Consider the following 20,370-nt stretch of genomic DNA (forward strand, 5'->3'; position numbering starts at 1 on the left):
TCTATCTATCTATCTATCTATCTATCTATCTATCTATCTATCTATCTATCTATCTATCTATCTATCTATCTATCTATCTATCTATCTATCTATCTAAACAGACCGTCGCTTGAGTGGCTGGAGGTCCTTGATAATCCTCTTGGCCTTCCTGTGAGCCTGGGGGGGTGTAGATGTCCTGGAGGGTAGGCAATGTGCCCCCGGTGATGCGTGGGCTGCCCGCACCACCCTCTGGAGAGAGCCCTGCGGTTGCAGACGGTGCAGTCGCCGTACCAGGCGGTGATACAGCCCGAAAGGATGCTTTCAATGGTGCATCTGTAGAAGTTTCTGTAGGTCATGGGGGTCAAGACACATTTCTTCAGCCAGCCTCTGTTGCGCCTTCTTCACCACACTATTTTCTTAACCAACAGTGCAGTTCCAGAAGAGTTAAGGGTTTGTAAGTAAGCATTTCACGGTAAGGTCTAAACTTGTATTCGGTGCATGTGACAATTAAAGTTTGATTTGATTTGTCTGCGTTGATGGACCATTTCAGCTTCTCAGTGATGTGCATGCAGAGGAACTTGAAGCTATTTTCCTGGCACCACTCCACCAGGGCCCTCACCACCTCCCTGTAGGATGTCTCATCATTGTTGGTAATCAGGCCTATCACTGTTGTGTCGTCTGCCAACTTGATGACTGAGTCATGGGTGAACAGGGAGTATAAGAGAGGGCTGAGCACGCACCCTTGTGGGGTCACCTATGTTGAGGATCAGCATACCGGAAGTGTTGTTGCCTACCTGGTGGACATCTTCTAGCAAGTAGGGACAACAGATTGGGATAGGGAGAGATTAAATATGTCCATAAACAGTGTTTTCCTCTAAGCGGGCTTAGAAGATGTTTAGGTTGTCCGGGAGCAAGGCATTAGTGTCCGCAACGTGGCTGGTTTTTCCTTTACAATCCGTGATTGTCTGGAGTCCCTGCCACATACGTCTCCTGTCTGAGCCGTTGAATTGCGGCCCCACTTTTGTCTCTGTACTGACGTTTTGCATATTTGATTGACTTAGGGAGGGCATAGCTGGACTGTCAGTACTCCTCGTCCTCGTCCATGTTCCCAGTCACCTTGCCGTGGTTAAATGCGGTGGCTTGTGTTTTGAGCGAATGCTGCCATTTATTTATTTATTTGACCTTTAACTAGGCAAGTCAGTTAAGAACAAATTCTTATTTACCATGACGGCCTACCAAAAGGCCTTCTGCGGGGACAGGGGCTGGGATTAAAAATAAAAATAAATTTAATAAAAACATAGGACAAAACACACATCACGACAACACTACATAAAGAGAGACCTAAGACGACAACACAGCATGGTAGCAACACAACATGAAAACATGGCGGCAACACAACATGGCAGCAAAACAAAACAGGGTACAAACAGACAACAGCACAAAGGGCAAGAGGTAGAGACAACAATACATCATTACATTTACATTTACATTTAAGTCATTTAGCAGACGCTCTTATCCAGAGCGCACTTACAAATTGGTGCATTCACCTTATGATATCCAGTGGAACAACCACTTTACAATAGTGCATCTAACTCTTTTAAGGGGGGGGGGGGGGGGGGGGGGGGGTTAGAAGGATTACTTTATCCTATCCTAGGTATTCCTTAAAGAGGTGGGGTTTCAGGTGTCTCCGGAAGGTGGTGATTGACTCCGCTGACCTGGCGTCGTGAGGGAGTTTGTTCCACCATTGGGGTGCCAGAGCAGCGAACAGTTTTGACTGGGCTGAGCGGGAACTGTACTTCCTCAGAGGTAGGGAGGCGAGCAGGCCAGAGGTGGATGAACGCAGTGCCCTTGTTTGGGTGTAGGGCCTGACACAGAGCCTGAAGGTACGGAGGTGCCGTTCCCTCACACGCTCCGTAGGCAAGCACCATGGTCTTGTACGATGCGAGCTTCAACTGGAAGCCAGTGGAGAGAGCGGAGGAGCGGGGTGACGTGAGAGAACTTGGGAAAGTTGAACACCAGACGGGCTGCGGCGTTCTGGATGAGTTGTAGGGGTTTTATGGCACAGGCAGGGAGCCCAGCCAACAGCGAGTTGCAGTAATCAGACGGGGAGATGACAAAGTGCCCTGGATTAGGACCTGCGCCGCTTCCTGCGTGAGGCAGGGTCGTACTCTGCGAATGTTGTAGAGCATGAACCTACAGGAACGGGTCACCGCCTTGATGTTAGTTGAGAACGACAGGGTGTTGTCCAGGATCACACCAAGGTTCTTAGCACTCTGGGAGGAGGACACAATGGAGTTGTCAACCGTGATGGCGAGATCATGGAACGAGCAGCCACAACTGTCAGTAAGAGAGTCCATGATTGAGTCTTTGAATGAAGAGATTGAGATAAAACTGTCCAGTTTGAGTATTTGTTGCAGCTCGTTCCAGTCTCTAGCTGCAGCGAACTGAAAAGACGAGCGACCCAGGGATGTGTGTGCTTTGGGAACCTTTAACAGAATGTGACTGGCAAAACGGGTGTTGTATGTGGAGGATGAGGGCTGCAGTAGATATCTCAGATAGGGGGGAGTGAGGCCTAAGAGGGTTTTAGAAATAAGGAACAACCAGCGGGTCTTGCGACGGGTATACAGAGATGACCAGTTTACAGAAGAGTATAGAGTGTAGTGATGTGTCCTATAAGGAGCATTGGTGCAAATCTGATGGCCGAATGGTAAAGAACATTAAGCCACTCGAGAGCACCCTTACATGCCGATATATAAATAAAGTTTCCATAATCTAGCATGGGTAGGATGGTCATCTGAATCAGGGTTAGTTAGGCAACTGGGATGAAAGATGAGCAATTACGATAGAGGAAGCCAAGTCTAGATTTAACTTTAGCCTGCAGCTTTGATATGTGCTGAGAGTAGGACAGTGTACCGTCTAGCCAGTACTTGTATGAGGTGACTACCTCAAGCTCTAAACCCTCAAAAGGTAATAATCACACCTGCGGGGAGAGGGGCATTCCTCTTACCAAACGACATGACCTTTGTTTTGGAAGTGTTCAGAACAAGGTTAAGGGCAGAGAAAGATTGTTGGACACTAAGAAAGCTTAGTTGTAGAGCATTTAACACAAAATACAGGGAGGGGCCAGCTGAGTATAAGACTATGATCTGCATATAAATGGATGAACGAGCTTCCTACTGCCTGAGCTTTGTTGTTGATGTAAATTGAGTAGAGCGTGGGGCCTAGGATAGAGCCTTGGGGTACACCCTTGGTGACAGGCAGTGGCTGAGACAGCAGATGTTTTGACTTTATACACTGCATTATTTGAGAGAGGTAGTTAGCAAACCAGGCCAAAGACCCCTCAGAAACACCAATACTCCTTAGCCGGCCCACAAGAATGGAATGGTCTACCCTATCAAAAGCTTTGGCCATGTCAATAAAAATAGCAGCACAACATTACTTAGAATCAAGGGCAATGGTGACATCATTGAGGACCTTTAAGGTTGCAGTGACACATCCATAACCTGAGTGGAAACCAGATTGCATGCCAGAGAGAATAGTATAGACATCAAGAAAGACAGTCAGTTGATTATTGAAGTTTTTCCAACACTTTTGATAAACAGGGCAAAATAGAAATAGGCCTATAACAGTTGGGTTCAGCTTGATCTCCCCCTTTAAATAAAAGGACTAACCATGGCTGCCTTGCAAGCAATGGGAACCTCCCCAGACAGAAGAGACAGGTTAAAAAAGTCAGAGATAGTCTTGGCGATTATAGGGTCTAAACCATCTGACAGAGATTTTTTTTGAGGTCACGTTTAAGGAGCTCCTTTAGCATCTCGGACTCAGTGACCGCCTGCAGGGAGAAACTTTGTAGCGGGGCAGGGGAAAAAGAGGGAGGAGCATTGGGGCTAGTCACATTAGAAGGGGTGGGAGATGAGGAAATGTTGGGACGGGCGAGGCGGCATGGCTGAGTCAAATAGGAATCCGGACTTAATGAAGTGGTGATTAAAGAGCTCAGCCAGGTGCTTGTCAGTAACAACCACATCATCAACTTTAAAGGACATGGGCAGCTGTGAGGAGGAGGGTTTATTCTTCAGGTCTTTAACCATTTTCCAGAAATTCTTGGGGTTAACCACGTCTCAGTAATGACCAACACATCTGGATTGGAGCTGTGAACCCACACTTTCAAGTGTTAACATGCAGAAAACCCAGGCTTTTACGAGAGCAGAAATCAGCGAAACAGAGCACAAGTCAGAATTGGGGCAAGAAACAGTAGATGGGCCAGAGTGTACATTCACATTTCCAGATATCATCAGCAGTAATACAATCAAGACACGGCAGAGGACAGGGAGAGCTCTGCAGTGTTGATCTGACATTTGAATGTGCATTAGATGGCAACAGGATCATATTATACATCAATTTCATCAGGTAACATGAATACTAAGCCAGTGATAGGCGGTTGGAATAGGATGGGGTGCCAAAAGTCTGTGTAACCAATAGAGAGTCAGAGTCCCGAGTGTGGGAACAAACAGTCTGCCCCACAGTAGGGTAAAAAGAAAGTTCATAGTCAACATTGATGCACGGTTTTTGGTTTGGATAAATTCTAATCCTCACAGTGGGAACAACATCCTCTATGCACTTCCTTTCGCCGAGTCTGTGTATAGGTCACGGTTATTAGAGGCAACCCGGAACATATCCCAGTCCGCGTAATCAAAACAATCTTGAAGCATAGATTCCGATTGGTCAGAACAACATTTAACAGTCCTTACCAAGGGTGCTTCTTGTTTTAAGTTTCTGCCTATAGGAAGGGAGGAACAGAATGGAGGTGTGATCMGATTTGCTGAAAGAAGGGGTTGGGAGGACCTTGTAGCCGTACCTGAAAGTGGAGTAGCAATGGTCAAGAATTCTTGATGATCGAGTAGCACAGGCGATGTGTTGATAAAACTTTGGTAGAATTTTCCTTTGATTAGATTTATTAAAGTCCCCAGCTACAATAAATGCAGCCACAGGATATGCTGTTTCCAGTTGGTACAAAGTCCAGTGTAGTTCCTCGAGCCGTCGCAGTGTCGGCTTGAAGGGGAATATACACGGCCGTGGCGATGACAATTCTCTCGGGAGGCAATGCGGTCGGCATTTGATAGTGAGGTATTCCAGAACGGGAGAACAAAATGACTTGAGTTCCTGTACATTACCACAATCACACCATGAGCAGTTAAATCATGCAACATACACCTCTGCCTTTCTTTGTCCTGGAGAGATCTTTCTTCCTGTCCGTGCGATGTATGGAGAACCCTGCTGGCTGTATGGCCGGGGAGAGCATATCCGGAGATATGATTCAGTGAAACAGAGTATGTTACAGTCCCTGATGTCTCTCTGGAAGTAGATTCTTGCCCTGCGCTCGTCTACTTTGTTGTCTAGAGACTGAACATTAGTGAGTAATATATTCAGAAGCGGTGGATGGTATGCACGCCTCCGGAGTCAATTTATAGTGTATTATTCAAACATGTTAGGGAATTCTTGTCTTACAGTGCATTAGGAAAGTATTCAGATCCCTAGACTTTTCCCACATTTTGTTAGCCTTATTCTAAAATGGATTTGAAAAAAGTAAGGAAAATGCATTATCAATCTACACACAATACACCATAATAACAGTGAAAACAGGTTCAGACATTTTGGCAAAAGTATTAAAATAAAAAAAACTGAAGAACTTAATTTACAAAAGTATTCATTCATGTTTCCATTGATCATCCTTGAGATGTTTCTACAACTTGGAGTCCACCTGTGGAAAATTCAATTGATTGGACATGATTTTGAAAGGCACACACCTGTCTATAGAAGGTCCCACAGTTGACAGTGCATGTGAGAGCAAAAGCCAAGCCATGAGGCCGAAGGAATTGTCCGTAGAGCACCGATACAGGATTGTGTCGAGGCACAGATCTGGGGAAGGGTACCAAAAAAAGTCTGCAACATTAAAGGTCCCCATGGACACAGTGGCCTCCATCATTCTTAAATGGAAGAAGTTTGGAACCACCAAGACTCATCCTAGAGTTGGCTGTCCAGCCAAACTGAACAATCGGGGGAGAAGGGCCTTGGTCAGGGAGGTGACCAAGAACCCGATGGTTACTCTGACAGAGCTCCAGAGTTCCTCTGTGGAGATGGGAGAACCTTCCAGAAGGACAGCCATCTCTGCAGCACTCCACCAATCACGCCTTTATGGTAGAGTGGCCAGACGGAAGCAACTCCTCAGTAAATGGCACGGCAGCCCGCTTAGAGCTTGCCAAAAGGTGCCTAAAGGACTCTCAAACCATGAGAAACAAGATTCTCTGGTCTGATGAAACCAAGATTGAACTCTGACCTGAATGCCAAGCATCACGTCTGTAGGAAACCTGGCACCATCCCTATGGTGAAGCATTGTGGTTGCAGCATCATGCTGTGGGGATGTTTTTCAACGGCAAGGACTGGGAGACTAGTCAGGATCGAGGGAAAGATGAACGGAGCAAAGTACAGAGAGATCCTTGATGAAAATCTGCTCCAGAGCGCTCAGGACCTCAGACTGGGGCGAAGGTTCACCTTCCAACAGGACAACAACCCTAAGCACACAGCCAAGACAACGCAGGAGAGGCTTCGTGACAAGTTTCTGAATGTCCTTGAGTGGCACAGCCAGAGCCTGGACTTGAACCCGATCGAACATGACTGGAGACCTGAAAATAGCTGACCTGAAAACGCTGCCCATCCAATCTGACAGAGCTGGAGAGGATCTGCAGAGAAGAATGGGAGAAACTCCCCAAATACAGGTGTGCCAAGCTTGATGCGTCATACCCAAGAAGACTCAAGGCTGTAATATGTAATATTTCATTTATTTATTCTTAATTTGCTAAATGTTTAAAAAAAAACATGTTTTTTGCATTGTCATTTTGGGGTATTTTGTGTAGATTGATTAAATAGTTCTCCCCCCCTCATCAATTTTAGAATAAGGCTGTAACGTAACAAAATGTGGAAAAAGTCAAAAGTCTGAATACATTATGAATGCACTGTATATGGGAGAACATACAGGAAGGTATAATATTTGCACGTTGTTATATTAGCAGAACACTGCTTCTACAGTATTATGTGTAGTATGGTTTATTCTACATGGAACTGTTACACTTGAAAGTTATCAAAACACTTTGTTTAGAATATTTCCATCAATTCAACAATTGCACTCTTCTCATTTTACTTTGTAGGCTACTGTCCGACAACACTTCCTCCATTGAATTGGTCAGTAGCCTAAAGTGGTATGACAAGAGTGCCATCCTCCTGCATCTCACATCTGCCTGTAGTTATTGAACTATGCCTGCTGGACCAATGGGTTGAGGCAAACACTTTCATATCCAGGATGAAATGACATGCACTCAAACCCCCCTGCCACCTGACTGCACCTGTCCATAACCTGTAATCTTTTTCTATACGGCCTTACTGAAGAGCTCAGTGACTTTCAATGTGGCACCGTCATAGGATGCCACCTTTCCAACAAGTCAGTTGGTCAAATTTCTGCCCTAGTCAACTGTAACTGCTGTTATTGTGAAGTGGAAACGTCTCGGAGTAATAATGGCTCAGCCGCGAAGTGGTAGGCCACACAAGCTCACAGAACGGGACCGCCGAGTGCTGAAGCACGTAGCGCGTAAAAATAGTCTGTTCTTGGTTTCAACAATCCCTACTGAGTTCCAAACTGCCTCTGGAAGCAACATCAGCATAAGAACTGTTCTTCGGAAGATTCATGAAATTGGTTTCCATGGCCGAGTAGCCGCCCACAGCCTAAGATCACCATGCGCAATGCCAAGCGACGGCTTGAGTGGTGTAAAGCTCGCCGCCATTGGACTCCGGAGCAGTTGAAACGTGTAATCTGGAGTGATAAATCACGCTTCACCATCTGACAGTCCGACGGATGAATCTGAGTTTGGCGGATGCCAGAAAAACACTTCCTGCCCGAATACATAATGCCAACTTAAAGTTAGGTGGAGGACGAATAATGGTCTGGGACAGTTTTTCATGGTTCGGGCTAGGCCCCTTAGTTCCAGTTAAGGGAAATCTTAACACTGCAGCATACAATGACATTCTAGACAATTCTGTGCTTCTAACTTTGTGGCAACATTTTGGGGAAGGACCTTTCCTGTTTCAGCATAACACAGCGAGGTCCATACAGACATGGTTTGTCAGTGTGGAAGAACATGACTGGCCTGCACAGAGCCCTGACCTCAACCCCATCGAAAACCTTTGGGATGAATTGGAACGCCGACTGTGAGCCAGGCCTAATCGCCAAACATCAGTGCCTGACCTCACTAATGCTCGTGGCTGAATGGAAGCAAGTCCCCGCAGCAATGTTCCAACATCTAGTGGAAAGCCTTCCCAGAAGATTAGAGGCTGTTATAGCAGCAAAGTGGGGACCAACTGAATATTAAATGGCCATGATTTTGGAATGAGATGTTCGATGACCACGTGTCCACATACTTTTGGTCATGAAGTGTAGATGGAAGGGACATCATCACCCATTGGAGACTTAAAAGCAGAACTTCACCCAGAGAGCTGTACATTTCAGTGTGTGGTTAGACAGCAAAATCCTTAGATTTGGCCAACTAGAGAAAGAGAATGCCATTCTTGTTCTGGTTGTACTCTACACACATTTGTATTTGCTAGTTAAGGGTAGGCATACTGTCTTTAGAAGCACATCAATACAATATTTACAGCATACAATGTTTTATCTTTGTTATAAAGCTGGGCGATATGGCTTAAAAACGACATATTTTCAAACATATGGTCTATTCACGATATATATCTCGATTTGTTTAATGTTCTCTCTAAATAAGCTTTGTTTTACAATTAAAGGTCAAATATACAACATTTCAAGCAGTATGCAATAATACAACGAATTCAGTGCTTGTGAAATTATATTTTAGATTAAATTATAAGCCTACCACAACACCAACCAAAAATAGTATAACCTGCTTTTTATTTGCAATAATCACTGATCTGGATTTCAAGTCTATGAAAATGCCCTTTTTGTTCACATTTAACCAGAACCATGCATAATGCAAATTCACTAATAATGACTAATTTCTTGTAGCAGACAATAGAAAATGAACACGTCTGAAGCACAAGCCCACATGCCAGTAAGTAGCCAACTAATCTTCATAAACTCAGCAAAAAAAGAAACGTCCTCTCACTGTCAACTGCATTTATTTTCAGCAAACTTACCATGTAAATATTTGTATGAACATAAGATTCAACAACAGACAAACTGAACAAGTTCCACAGACATGTGACTAACAGAAATGGAATAATGTGTCCCTGAACAAAGGGGGGGTCAAAATCAAAAGCAACAGTCAGTATCTGGTGTGGCCACCAGCTGCATTAAGTACTGCAGTGCATCTCCTCTTCATGGACTGCACCAGATTTGACAGTTTTTGCTGTGAGATGTTACCCCACTCTTCCACCAAGGCACCTGCAAGTTTCCAGACATTTCTGGGGGGAATGGCCCTAGCCCTCACCCGCCGATCCAACAGGTCCCAGACGTGCTCAATGGGATTGAGATCCGGGCTCTTCGCTGGCCATGGCAGAACACTGACATTCCTGTCTTGCAGGAAATCACGCACAGAAAGAGCAGTATGGCTGGTGGCGTTGTCATGCTGGAGGGTCATGTCAGGATGAGCCTGCAGGAAGGGTACCCCATGAGGGAGGAGGATGTCTTCCCTGTAAGGCACAGTGTTGAGATTGCCTGCTATGACAAGTACAGTCCGATGATGCTGTGACACACCGCCCCAGACCATGATGGACCCTCTACCTCCAAATCGATCCCGCACCAGAGTACAGGCCTCAGTGTAACGCTCATTCTTTCAATGATAAACGCGAATCTGACCATCACCCCTGGTGAGACAAAACCACGACTCGTCAGTGAAGAGCAGTTTTTGCCAGTCCTGTCTGGTCCAGCGACGGTGGGTTTGTGCCCATAGGCGACGTTGTTGCCGGCGATGTCTGGTGAGGACCTGCCTTACAACAGGCCTACAAGCCCTCAGTCCAGCTTCTCTCAGCCTATTGCAGACAGTCTGAGCACTGATGGAGGGATTGTGTGTTCCTGTCTCCCTGTAGCGCTGTCTTAGGCATCTCACAGTACGCACATTGCAATTTATTGCCCTGGCCACATCTGCAGTCCTCATACCTCCTTGCAGCATGCCTGCTCACGCAGATGAGCAGGGACCCTGGGCAGCTTTCTTTTGGTGTTTTTCAGAGTCAGTAGAAAGGCCTATTTAGTGTCCTAAGTTTTCATAACTGTGACCTTAATTGCCTACCGTCTGTAAGCTGTTAATATCTTAACAACCGTTCCACAGGTGCATGTTCATTAATTGTTTATGGTTCATTGAACAAGAAACAGTGTTTAAACCCTTTACAATGAAGATCTGTGAAGTTATTTGGATTTTATGAATTATCTTTCAAAGACAGGGTCCTGAAAAAGGGACGTTTCTTTTTTTTGCTGAGTTTATTCCAAGTTTATCCAACTTGGATCTATTTGCTTGCTAACAAGGTATAACAGATGATATATTATGAACACACCCTTCTGTCCGTCTACAACTGTTTGAACAGCTTGCTAGCCTGTCCACTTTCTGCAGATGTTTAAACCACATGGCGTACCGTATTTCTCAGAATGATTCCTTATGTCGTGTTTTATGCATATTGCACATTTATAAAATGCAGACTAAACTGCTAGGCTAAAATACTCCTAGCAGATCGTGGTACTGCAATGCCGCAAGACAAACAATTATTTTTCCAGAATCAAATGTTAATTGATACTCCCATTTTAGTAGTGTTTGTTTTGCGAGCAATTTGAAGAGTTGAGACATAAAAAGGGTATCATTAGAAAGGTTAACTTCTCCTCTATTACAGTAAGATTGTGTTTCGGTGTCAATATGACCGATTGTTGGACCAAACAGCAAATGCAAATAGCGTGTTGAAACCGTTTGTATAAGAGGAAGAAGTGATCTCTCATCTTTGTTGTTGAGTGGCAGGGGGTAGGGCTTGATGTGTGTGTGTGTAAACAGGAAGGTGCGCACACAGCACAAAAATAGCACAAGAGACCAGACTAAAAAGACAATATGAGAAGAAGCGGACAAACACATTTTTTAATTGTGATACAGTCATTTGGAATATCTTGTAAAAAATAAATATATAGTCAAGCCCTACTTTGTAACATGAACACACACCAATTTTTGGGGGATAAATCTATTGACACTCAAGCTGGCCGATGTTTGTGCAGTGTTTACATTAGTAGTATTAGTAGTTATGGAATTTGTCCCCCAGTAAAGACCGTTTCCACGGTAACATGACATGATTGAACATTGAAACATTTGAGACACTGGCTCTTGCTTCTTGCCATAGAAATATCAGCAAGATAGGATAGCCAGCTGCAGGTATCACCGAGCTATGCTAGTTAGCTGCTGTCAGCTTGGCTAAACACAAGCATCGCAGGCTTTAACCTACATATATATAACTGAATTAGCTGACCATCTTGAGATGGCAAGTCAGTTAGGAGGGGAGTCCTCAACTTCATAGCTTAGTTCTCTTCATAGCAAAGCTAGCTTCGCTTACATCGCTGTACTCACCCCTGACCTTGTTTGTTGTGATTGAATAGCAAAAACACACCCAAGACAACTTGTTTGCCTTCAGTCATGGCCGCTAGCATTTCGTAATGAGCATTGATGAAAAACATGGCCAAATCAGGAAGTGCAGTCCACCTTTAACAATGCATATCAGACTATTTATTGTACATCCTTTTTGGATGTGTTAACTCTAGTATAGGCCAATTGTCGGTATATTAATGGGTGCATGTGTGTGGGCCGACGCTGTGTAGAAAGCAGACAGAGAGTCTGACACCTAGTTTACAGGTTTCAGCAATGTTTCTGAAACGCCAACGTGTTTACTCGCTGGGCTAAAACATCAAAGCTTCTGTATTATCACGTTTCTTCAGACTGAGCTGGTGGAAATACTGAAGCAATCACTGTCAACCTCCCCTGTTTCTTCTCAGATCACAGAAGATGATACTACCACTGAAACTAGTCTGCTCATAATCAAGGACTAAAACATTTGTCTGTAATGAGAAAAACTATGTAATAATACTTTTATCCAAAGTGAATTAAGAGTTAACACAGTGTTGTTTTGGGTGTACTTTCACACACAGACGACACCAACAGCAATCTCAGGACACTAGATAAAGAACCGCAGCACGGTAGGAAGATTCCCACACCGAGGCTTCAATAACCTGACAAATCACTAGCACAGGAAATGCATAGGTTGTTTTCTACTGGCATAAAATCTGTTTAGCTGCTGCTGATACATTAAACACTATGTAAACTTCTCTTCAATCTGTCCAAAAAACTACTTTTCCATAATGTTCAATTCTTTCAGAGAAAGGTTGATTTCAATCTCCAAATACATAGTCGGAGCTAAACAAAAATCGGCAACCCACTGAGGGTGCCATGTTTTAATGACTACTCAATCAGGCATGAGCATGGTTGGTATGATATGAAATTATGATACGCCAGACTACAAGAGTCACTTTCCTTTCTGGAGATGATCATAGTTTCTTGGTGCACTACTCACCTCTGCAGTAAGCAGGCCTTTTTCAAAGCTTTCGCTTTAAATCACCCCACCTTCTTCCTCACATCAAGGAAGAAAACACTCAAATAGATAAGGGCTTCAATCTGTACACCTTTCTGTAGGCCTATGTATGGTGCGTCTCTGTGTCGAGTGCTGGTAAACTCAGAGTTAGCCGAAATGCTCAGATGATGATGGAGTGGGTACGGAGTGTTGAATTGTGGCTTATGTTGAGGAGAAGTCGCTATGGGCAGGACAAAATTTAAAGCAAGGTTATTATAGTTTTGCTTTTTTATATTTGTTTTTACATCTATTCAGTTTTTGTTTTTTCATTTGAATTCAGCTTAGTTTCAGTTAGTTTTGAGACCTGATTTGCTAGTTTTTATTTCGTTTAAGTTGAAAATAATATTGTTTTAGTGTTAGGCACAGAAAGCATGCTAGGAGCCATTTGGGTTGTATAGTTTTGTGTGTGTGTTTTTGGGATGTCACTTCTTGCAACTGGGGGGCAGTAATTTACATTGTCGTAATTTACCAGACGCTCTTATCCGGAGCAATTAGGGTTAAGTGTGTTGCTCAAGGGCACATCGACAGATTAGTCGGCTCTGTGATTGGAACCAGCGACCTTATGGTTACTGGGAAAAACGCTTTTAACCGCTAGGCTACCTGCCACCCATAAGGTGATGGGTCAGGTCTTAGGTTAGTTTAGGCCTTCATGATTCCATGTCCCTTTTGATTAGCTGAGGTGATTTGGTCAAGTCTAGAAACAATTTACACTAGATACACTGTTTAACCACAGATTTCCACTGAGGATTTTTGTTTAAAACAGCTTTGAGCCGACAGTTTTTTGTTGTTGTTCCCTCCCGAATTTACATTAGCTCAGGAAATACAATGCCAAACACCTTTTGTGGGAATTTGTATTAAATTCCCATATTTTACAAATATTTTGTATTTGTAAAATAATTTTGGGGTGCTCTGAAAGTGATATTTCTGAGGGTTTCAAAACCATATTGCACACGGTCATATTGAATGGTTAGACAGAGCATCAGGACAGTTCTACACGTTTGCCCCGCTGTGGTCAACTGTTGAAATGAGAACTCTATGGCTTTATGGTTCTCACAAGTTAAGGTAAGGTGAACCTCAATGCGACTTGGATTTAAAGAAAAACTGTATGTAATAAGCAACTTCTCCTTTTGAAAATGGCCTATATGGTATCAATGAGTCAGAAACATTTATTCTAGTGTAATTTCTAGTGTAAAGTAGACAAAAGTGTACATAGTCTCGTCCAAAACAGAGATTTGCGAGATATTTAGGGGAAAAAATGATATGTCCTTGATATGTTGGGTTCAATTCTGCCCACAGCTGGTAATAAGTAATAATCAATTTGGACCGCATTTGCATGCAACTCGATCGTAATGCCCATGGTCTCAATTTGGTTTGACATTCGATATCCCTATGGGGCTTGTTAGGGACCATCAGTAAATAACACAACGCATATGGGACAATATTTTAAAAACGTCAGTAGCTCCACCACATTTCAACAACTTAAAAAACTAACTTTAAATTGTTGAATTTCATATACAAATATTGAAAGCATTTAATGAGACAACTAAAAAGTGTGTAACGAGACGGAAATGACTCCACATAATCCTCACAGTTTAGCATGTTCCTGTTTGCTGTAAAATGGCTGCTGGCTAAGGACGCTGCTGGTACATATGCAGCGTTTACTTTTTCGCTGTTTGATATGGCTTTGGAATTTAGCATTTTTACCAGCTTCTTGGTTTTGTCGCCTGACATTTTTTCCCCGTTCAGCTTTTTCATTTCGGACGTTTTATCTGCTCAACAACGCGCCTGTCTGGTTATCTGCTCAACAACGCGCCTGTCTGGTAAGTTTGAACGCCTCTCCTCCTACTCAGCCTCCCGACAAAAGCTTCTCCCAAGCTTCTCCTAGCTTTGTATTCATGTTACCTGATGAAACTGCTGTACAATATGATCTTGTTGCCATATGATACACATTCAAATGCCAAAAAAAGCAACACTACAAAGCTCTCCCTGTCCTCCGCCGTGCCCTGATTGTATTACTGCTGACAATATCCGGCAATGTGCATGTACACCCTGTCACGTCTACTGTTGCTTGCCCCAATTATGACTTGGGCTCTGATGATTTCCGCTTCACTGATTTCTGCTCTCGTAAAAGCCTGGGTTTTCTGCACATTAACACTAGAAGCTTATTACCTACAATTTATCAATTAAAAGTGTGGGTTCACAGGTAAAATCCAGATGTGTTGGTCATTACTGAGAAAGAGTGTTCTGAACACTGATGTTAACCTTTCTGGTTATAACCTTTTTCGACAAGACGGATCTTCCAAAGGTGGTGGAGTGGCAATCTTTACCAAGGATCACCTTCAGTGCTCAAACATTTTGATTAGGTGGTTTTAAGCATTAAGCTTTCAAATATCTCTGTTGCCTGTAACCTACCTGCCCTAAGCTCTCTTCTGGCCCCTTACATTAAGTCTGAATTTGTCCTAATAGGTGACCTAATCTGGGACATGCTTAAACCACCACACCAAGTCTTAAAACAACAGGACTACCTAAATCTCAGATTATTACCAATCCCACAAGGTATGACTCCAAAACACCCAGAAATGGCTACTCTCCTTGATGTTATCCTCACAAATACTCTTGATAGGTACCAGTCTGGTGTTTTCTGTAATGATCTTAGTGATCACTGTTTTACAGCTTGTGTTCGTAATGGTAGATCAGTTAAACAACCTGTACTGATTTGCCATAGATGATTGCTGAAAAACTTTATTGATCAGGCCTCTGTAAATTGGTATAGAATCAGCTTGATTCTCTCTGTCGAAGATGCTTGGACCTTCTTTTTTGATATTTTCAGTGGTATTGTTAACAAGCGCACCCCCATAAAGAAAATTAGAATAAAAAAACAAGTTTAGCCCCAGGTTCGACTGTAATCTGGCAGAGTTACTACACCTCAAGAACCCCATTTGGCAAAAGGCTCGGCACACAAATTCTCAGGCTGTCGTTCAGGCAAATTAGAAATAAGTGCACTTAGGCTATCTGGAAGGCCAAAGTTAGTTACTTATAGGAGCAGTTCTCTCTGTGGGTCTACCCCCAAGAAGTTCTGGAAAATGGTGAAAGACCTGCAGAATAAACCTTCAACCTAACAGATGCCCATGTCCCTTAGTGTTGATGATGTGGTTGTTACTGACAAGGAGCGTATGACTGATCTCTTTAAATCACCACTTCATTAAGTCAGGATTCCTAATTGGACTCAGCCACGCCTCCTTGCCCATCCAACACATCCTATCCCAGCCCTTCTAATGCAATTAGCCCTGATGCTCCTCCCTCTTTCCCCCCTGCTCCGCTACAAATCTTCTCCCTGCAGGCAATCACTGAGTCTGAGGTGCTAAAGGAGCTCCTTAATAAACTTGACCCTAAAAGAAACAACTGGGTCGGATGGTTTAGATCCTTTCTTCTTTAAGGTTACAGACCCCATCATCGCAGAGCCCGTCCTCTCTGGAAAGACAGCCACGGTGCGTCCGTTATTTAAAGGGGGAGCACAAGCTGGTCCAAACTGTTATAGGCCAATTTCTAACCTGTCCTGTTAATCAAAAGTGTTAGGAAAAACTTGTCAATCAATTGACTGGATTTCTTGATGCGCCAGCACATATCCAGGCTGCAGGCTAAGGTTAAATCTAGACTTGGTTTCCTTTATCGTAATAGCTCCTCTTTTACCCCAGCTTCTAAACTAACAATGATTCAGAAGATCATCCTACCCATGCTAGATTACAGAGACGTAATTGATATATCTGCAGGTAAGGGTGTTCTCGAGCGGCTAGATGTTCTTTACCATTCGACCATCAGATTTGCCACCAATGCTCTTTATAGGTCACATGCCCGCACTCTATAGACTCTTCTGTGAACTGGCCATCTCCGTATACCCGGCTTAAGACCCACTTATTGACGCTTATTTATAAAACCCTCTTAGGCCTCACTCCCCCCTATCTGAGATACCTACTGCAGCCCTCATCCTTCACATAAGACACCCGTTCTGCCAGTCACATTCAGTTAAAGGTCCCCAAAGCACACACATTCCTAAGTCGCTCCTCTTTTCAGTACGCTGCAGCTAGTGACTGGAACGAGCTGCAAAAAACAACTGGACAGTTTTATCTCCATCTCTACGTTCAAAGATTCAATCATGGACTCACTGACACTTGCGGCTGCTTCACGCGATGCATTGTGGCCTCGACCGTTTTGCCCCTCGTGCTGTTGTCTGTGCCTAACAACGTTGTTTGTGCTCCTACCATGTTGTGTTGCTGTCATGTGTTGCGACCATGTGTTGTCTTAGATCTCTTTTTGTAGTGATGTGTGTTTTGTCCCACATATTTTTTTTTTTATCCCAGCCCCTGTCCCCACAGGAGGCCTGTTGCCTCTTGGTAGGCAGTCACTGTAAATAAGAATTTGTTCTTGCCTAGTTAAATAAAAGTGAAATAAAAAAAGGAGTCCCATTTACATTGTGTAATTTATTGACGGTTCCTAACTAGCCCCACAGATAGGCTATCCAAAGTCAAACCAATTTTGCCACCGCCGGCTGAAGCTAATATACGAAAGAAGTTGGCTAGCTTGCTGGCTAGTCTAGGCTACTTCCAGACACAAGACCTGGTTAGAATGTTTCAAGTTATCGAGAAGGGTGAGTGACTAACTGTGTACTGTTTTGGCAGAGTGAAAGTACAAAACGCTTCCCACATTCAAACAAACACACACCAACATCAAAGCATGCCTCCAAAACCCAAATCTCGTTCTCAGTCGCATTTCCTAATGAGGAGAAATTAAACCGAGGCCAAATCAGGAAGTTACCCCCCTTTAAAAGGAAGTGTCGAGACTGGTGCAAAAAAATATAGTGGAATGGAATTCTCGCACATGTTTACACCAACCCAATGCTTTTTAACTTCACTAGTCCATGTAAGAAGAATCAAATTAGCTACTTAGCCCCCCCCCCCCTCCATTCGGCTAGTGATAGCTCGTGATGCACAAACAAAGCCTTTTTGAAACATCGCCATCTCTTGGCCGCATTTACCCGCCAGATTGAGAAGCTTGAAAATCCCCCAATAAAGCTTGAAAACCACAGAAGTTGAATGAACATAATTCAAGATGGTTTGTATTTTATTTTAGTTAGTTTTGGGGTCAAAGATAATATTTTCAGGATAGTTTTAGTTTTTCAAACAGGTTTGTTAATAATTTTATTTCAGTTTACTATATTGTTTTTTTCCCATAATTCGTTTTCGTTTCAGTTTTTGTTTACTATAATAAACTTGCTATGAAGTACTTTCAATAGAGATTAAAAGTTCTCTTTAGTCCATGACTAGGCTAAAATGACTAGCCAGGCTAGTGTGACTCGGGAGAGGGGCCGGGGTAAAGTACTGTACCTGTATCTCCAGTTCAGAGATTTGTTGCTGCAGCTCGGCCATAGCAGCAATGTTGTCAGCCTCTCTCAGCCTCACCGCCATCACCTCCTCCTTGTTCTGAAACAAAGAAATAAACACTGTCAGGCCAGAGTGTCACCGAACGTGAAATGTTAACTCGCATTGTAGACTTCATTGTAGAAAAGATAGCCTATTGCATTTATGTCAGTTAGCCTATTACCTCTGCTGAAGTAATCTTTCTAGTGTTACCAAAGACATGTTAAGAGCCATTGCCCCTGGGAAGCATTTTATTTATTACAGTTTAGTATGGTTCCTGAGAAAAGGGGTGTTGCTGAGCTGCAGAGGGCAGTTTAACACACACACACACACACACTTAACACCTTCACCAGCACAGAAATGTTATCTGAAGATGTCAAAAAGTCAAAAGCAAAACAAACTGCTTCCCTGCTCAGAACCTGAAGACCTGATCTTAACAGGAGGCAACAGATCAGATAAAATAATGATTTTTGACAACTTATCAAACCAGTGATTGAGAAATATTCACATTGTCCTTTCTGGCATGGTTTCAGATTCTACGGTGGATGCATTATGCAGCATAACCAGGCCAGCACAGTTCAGTTGGCTCAGCTCTGTTCGGCTCAGTAGTGTGAATAGGGTATCAATGGAAAAAGCCACCTCACCAGCCAGTTCTAGTCATCCCAACAGCAAACTTTCTTACCTTGCACTCAATCTCCGCCTGTTTGCGTTTGATCTCCTGCAGCTGAACGTACAGGCTCTTGTTCTGGGCGGTCAGCACAGTCACACGCTCCTGAAAGCCCCGGCCCTCCTGCTCCGCCCGACGCAGCTGGTTGCCATGGATCTGGTTCTGCAGGCGGGGATGGATATGGAAGGTACATTTTGGGAGGGGGCAGTTTATGCACTACACAACCCCGCTGCTATATCACAAGAAGCCACCCATTTTAAACAATTTCTATATCTTGAATCATTATTCGCCTACTACAATTGAAAGTAGTAACTTAAAATGTCTGCCCTTTTCAACTTGGAATACATTACCGCCTTACACCAGTACATCTGGAGCTACGGACACTTTGAAAGTTAAAAATATGTACTTCTGCTGCCCCCTAGCGATTTGATAATGCAATAAAAGGGGCCATTTGAATACCCTCAAATTCAAGTTTTGTTTGTCACATGAACAAGTACAGTGAAACGCTTAACTTGCAAGCACTACCCAATAGTGCAGTATTCAATATAAACAAGTATGACTAATAAAACAGAAATAAGAAAGGAAGTTATATACAGGGTCAGTGCCAATACCACATTTACAATGTGCAGGGACACTGGAGTATTGAGGTAGATATGTACATGCAGGCAGGGATTAGGATAAATTGACTGGTAGCAGGATAAATAAAAGTAACAATAATAATAACAGTATGGCAGTAGCATTAGTGGTGGGTGAGTGTATGTACAGTGCATTCGGAAAGTATTCAGACCCCTTGACTTTTTCCACATTGTATTAGGTTACAGTCTTATTCTAAAATTGATTAAATAAAACATGTTCCTCAATCTACACACAAACACCCCATAATGACAAAGCGAAAACAGGTTTTAAGAAATTGTTGCAACGATATAACAGAAACTACACAGAAATACCTTATTTACATAAGTATTCAGACCCTTTGCTATGAGACTCGAAATTGAGCTCAGGTGCATCCTGTTTCTATTGATCATCCTTGAGATGTTTCTACTACTTGATTGGAGTCCACCTAGGGTACATTCAATTGATTAGACATGATTTGGAAAGGCAAATACCAGTCTATAGAAGTTCCCACAGTTGACAGTGCATGTCAGAGCAAAAACCAAGCCATGAGGTTGAAGGAATTGTCCGTAGAGCTCCGAGACAGAATTGTGTCGAGGCACAGATCTAGTGAAGGGTACCAAAACATTTCTGCAGCATTGAAGGTCCCCAAGAACACAGTGGCCTCCATCATTCTTAAATGGAAGTAGTTTGGAACCACCAAGACTCTTCCTAGAGTTGGCCGCCCGGCCAAACTGAGCAAGGGCCTTGGTCAGGGAGGTGACCAAGAACCCGATTGTCACTCTAACAGAGCTCCAGAGCTCCTCTGTTGAGATGGGAGAACCTTCCAGAACAATAACCATATCTGCAGCACTCCACCAATCAGGCCTTTATGGTAGAGTGGCCAGATGGAAGCCACTCCTCAGTAAAAACAACATGAGAGTTTTAAAAAGGCACCTAAAGGACTCTCAGACCACGAAAAACAAGATTCTCTGGTCTGATGAAACCAAGATTGAACTCTTTGGCCTGAATGCCAAGCTTCACGTCTGGGGAAAC

General features: G+C 43.4%; 1 protein-coding gene across 6 annotated transcripts in view; it reads right to left on the reverse strand.

Annotated features, from left to right (window-relative positions):
• Positions 1–20,370, reverse strand: part of LOC111972365 (ecotropic viral integration site 5 protein homolog) — a 96,193-nt gene that overhangs the window by 14,778 nt on the left and 61,045 nt on the right. For all 6 annotated transcript variants that reach the window (XM_023999398.2, XM_023999395.2, XM_023999396.3 and 3 more), the window contains 2 exons: positions 18,739–18,885; positions 18,024–18,119 (listed from right to left, as the gene is read on the reverse strand). In XM_023999398.2, coding sequence (XP_023855166.1) covers positions 18,024–18,119; positions 18,739–18,885 — 243 coding nt within the window. The remainder of the gene's footprint in view (positions 1–18,023; positions 18,120–18,738; positions 18,886–20,370) is intronic.

The sequence above is a fragment of the Salvelinus sp. IW2-2015 genome, linkage group LG13 (assembly GCF_002910315.2).
Source record: "Salvelinus sp. IW2-2015 linkage group LG13, ASM291031v2, whole genome shotgun sequence".
Taxonomy (NCBI): domain Eukaryota; kingdom Metazoa; phylum Chordata; class Actinopteri; order Salmoniformes; family Salmonidae; genus Salvelinus; species Salvelinus sp. IW2-2015.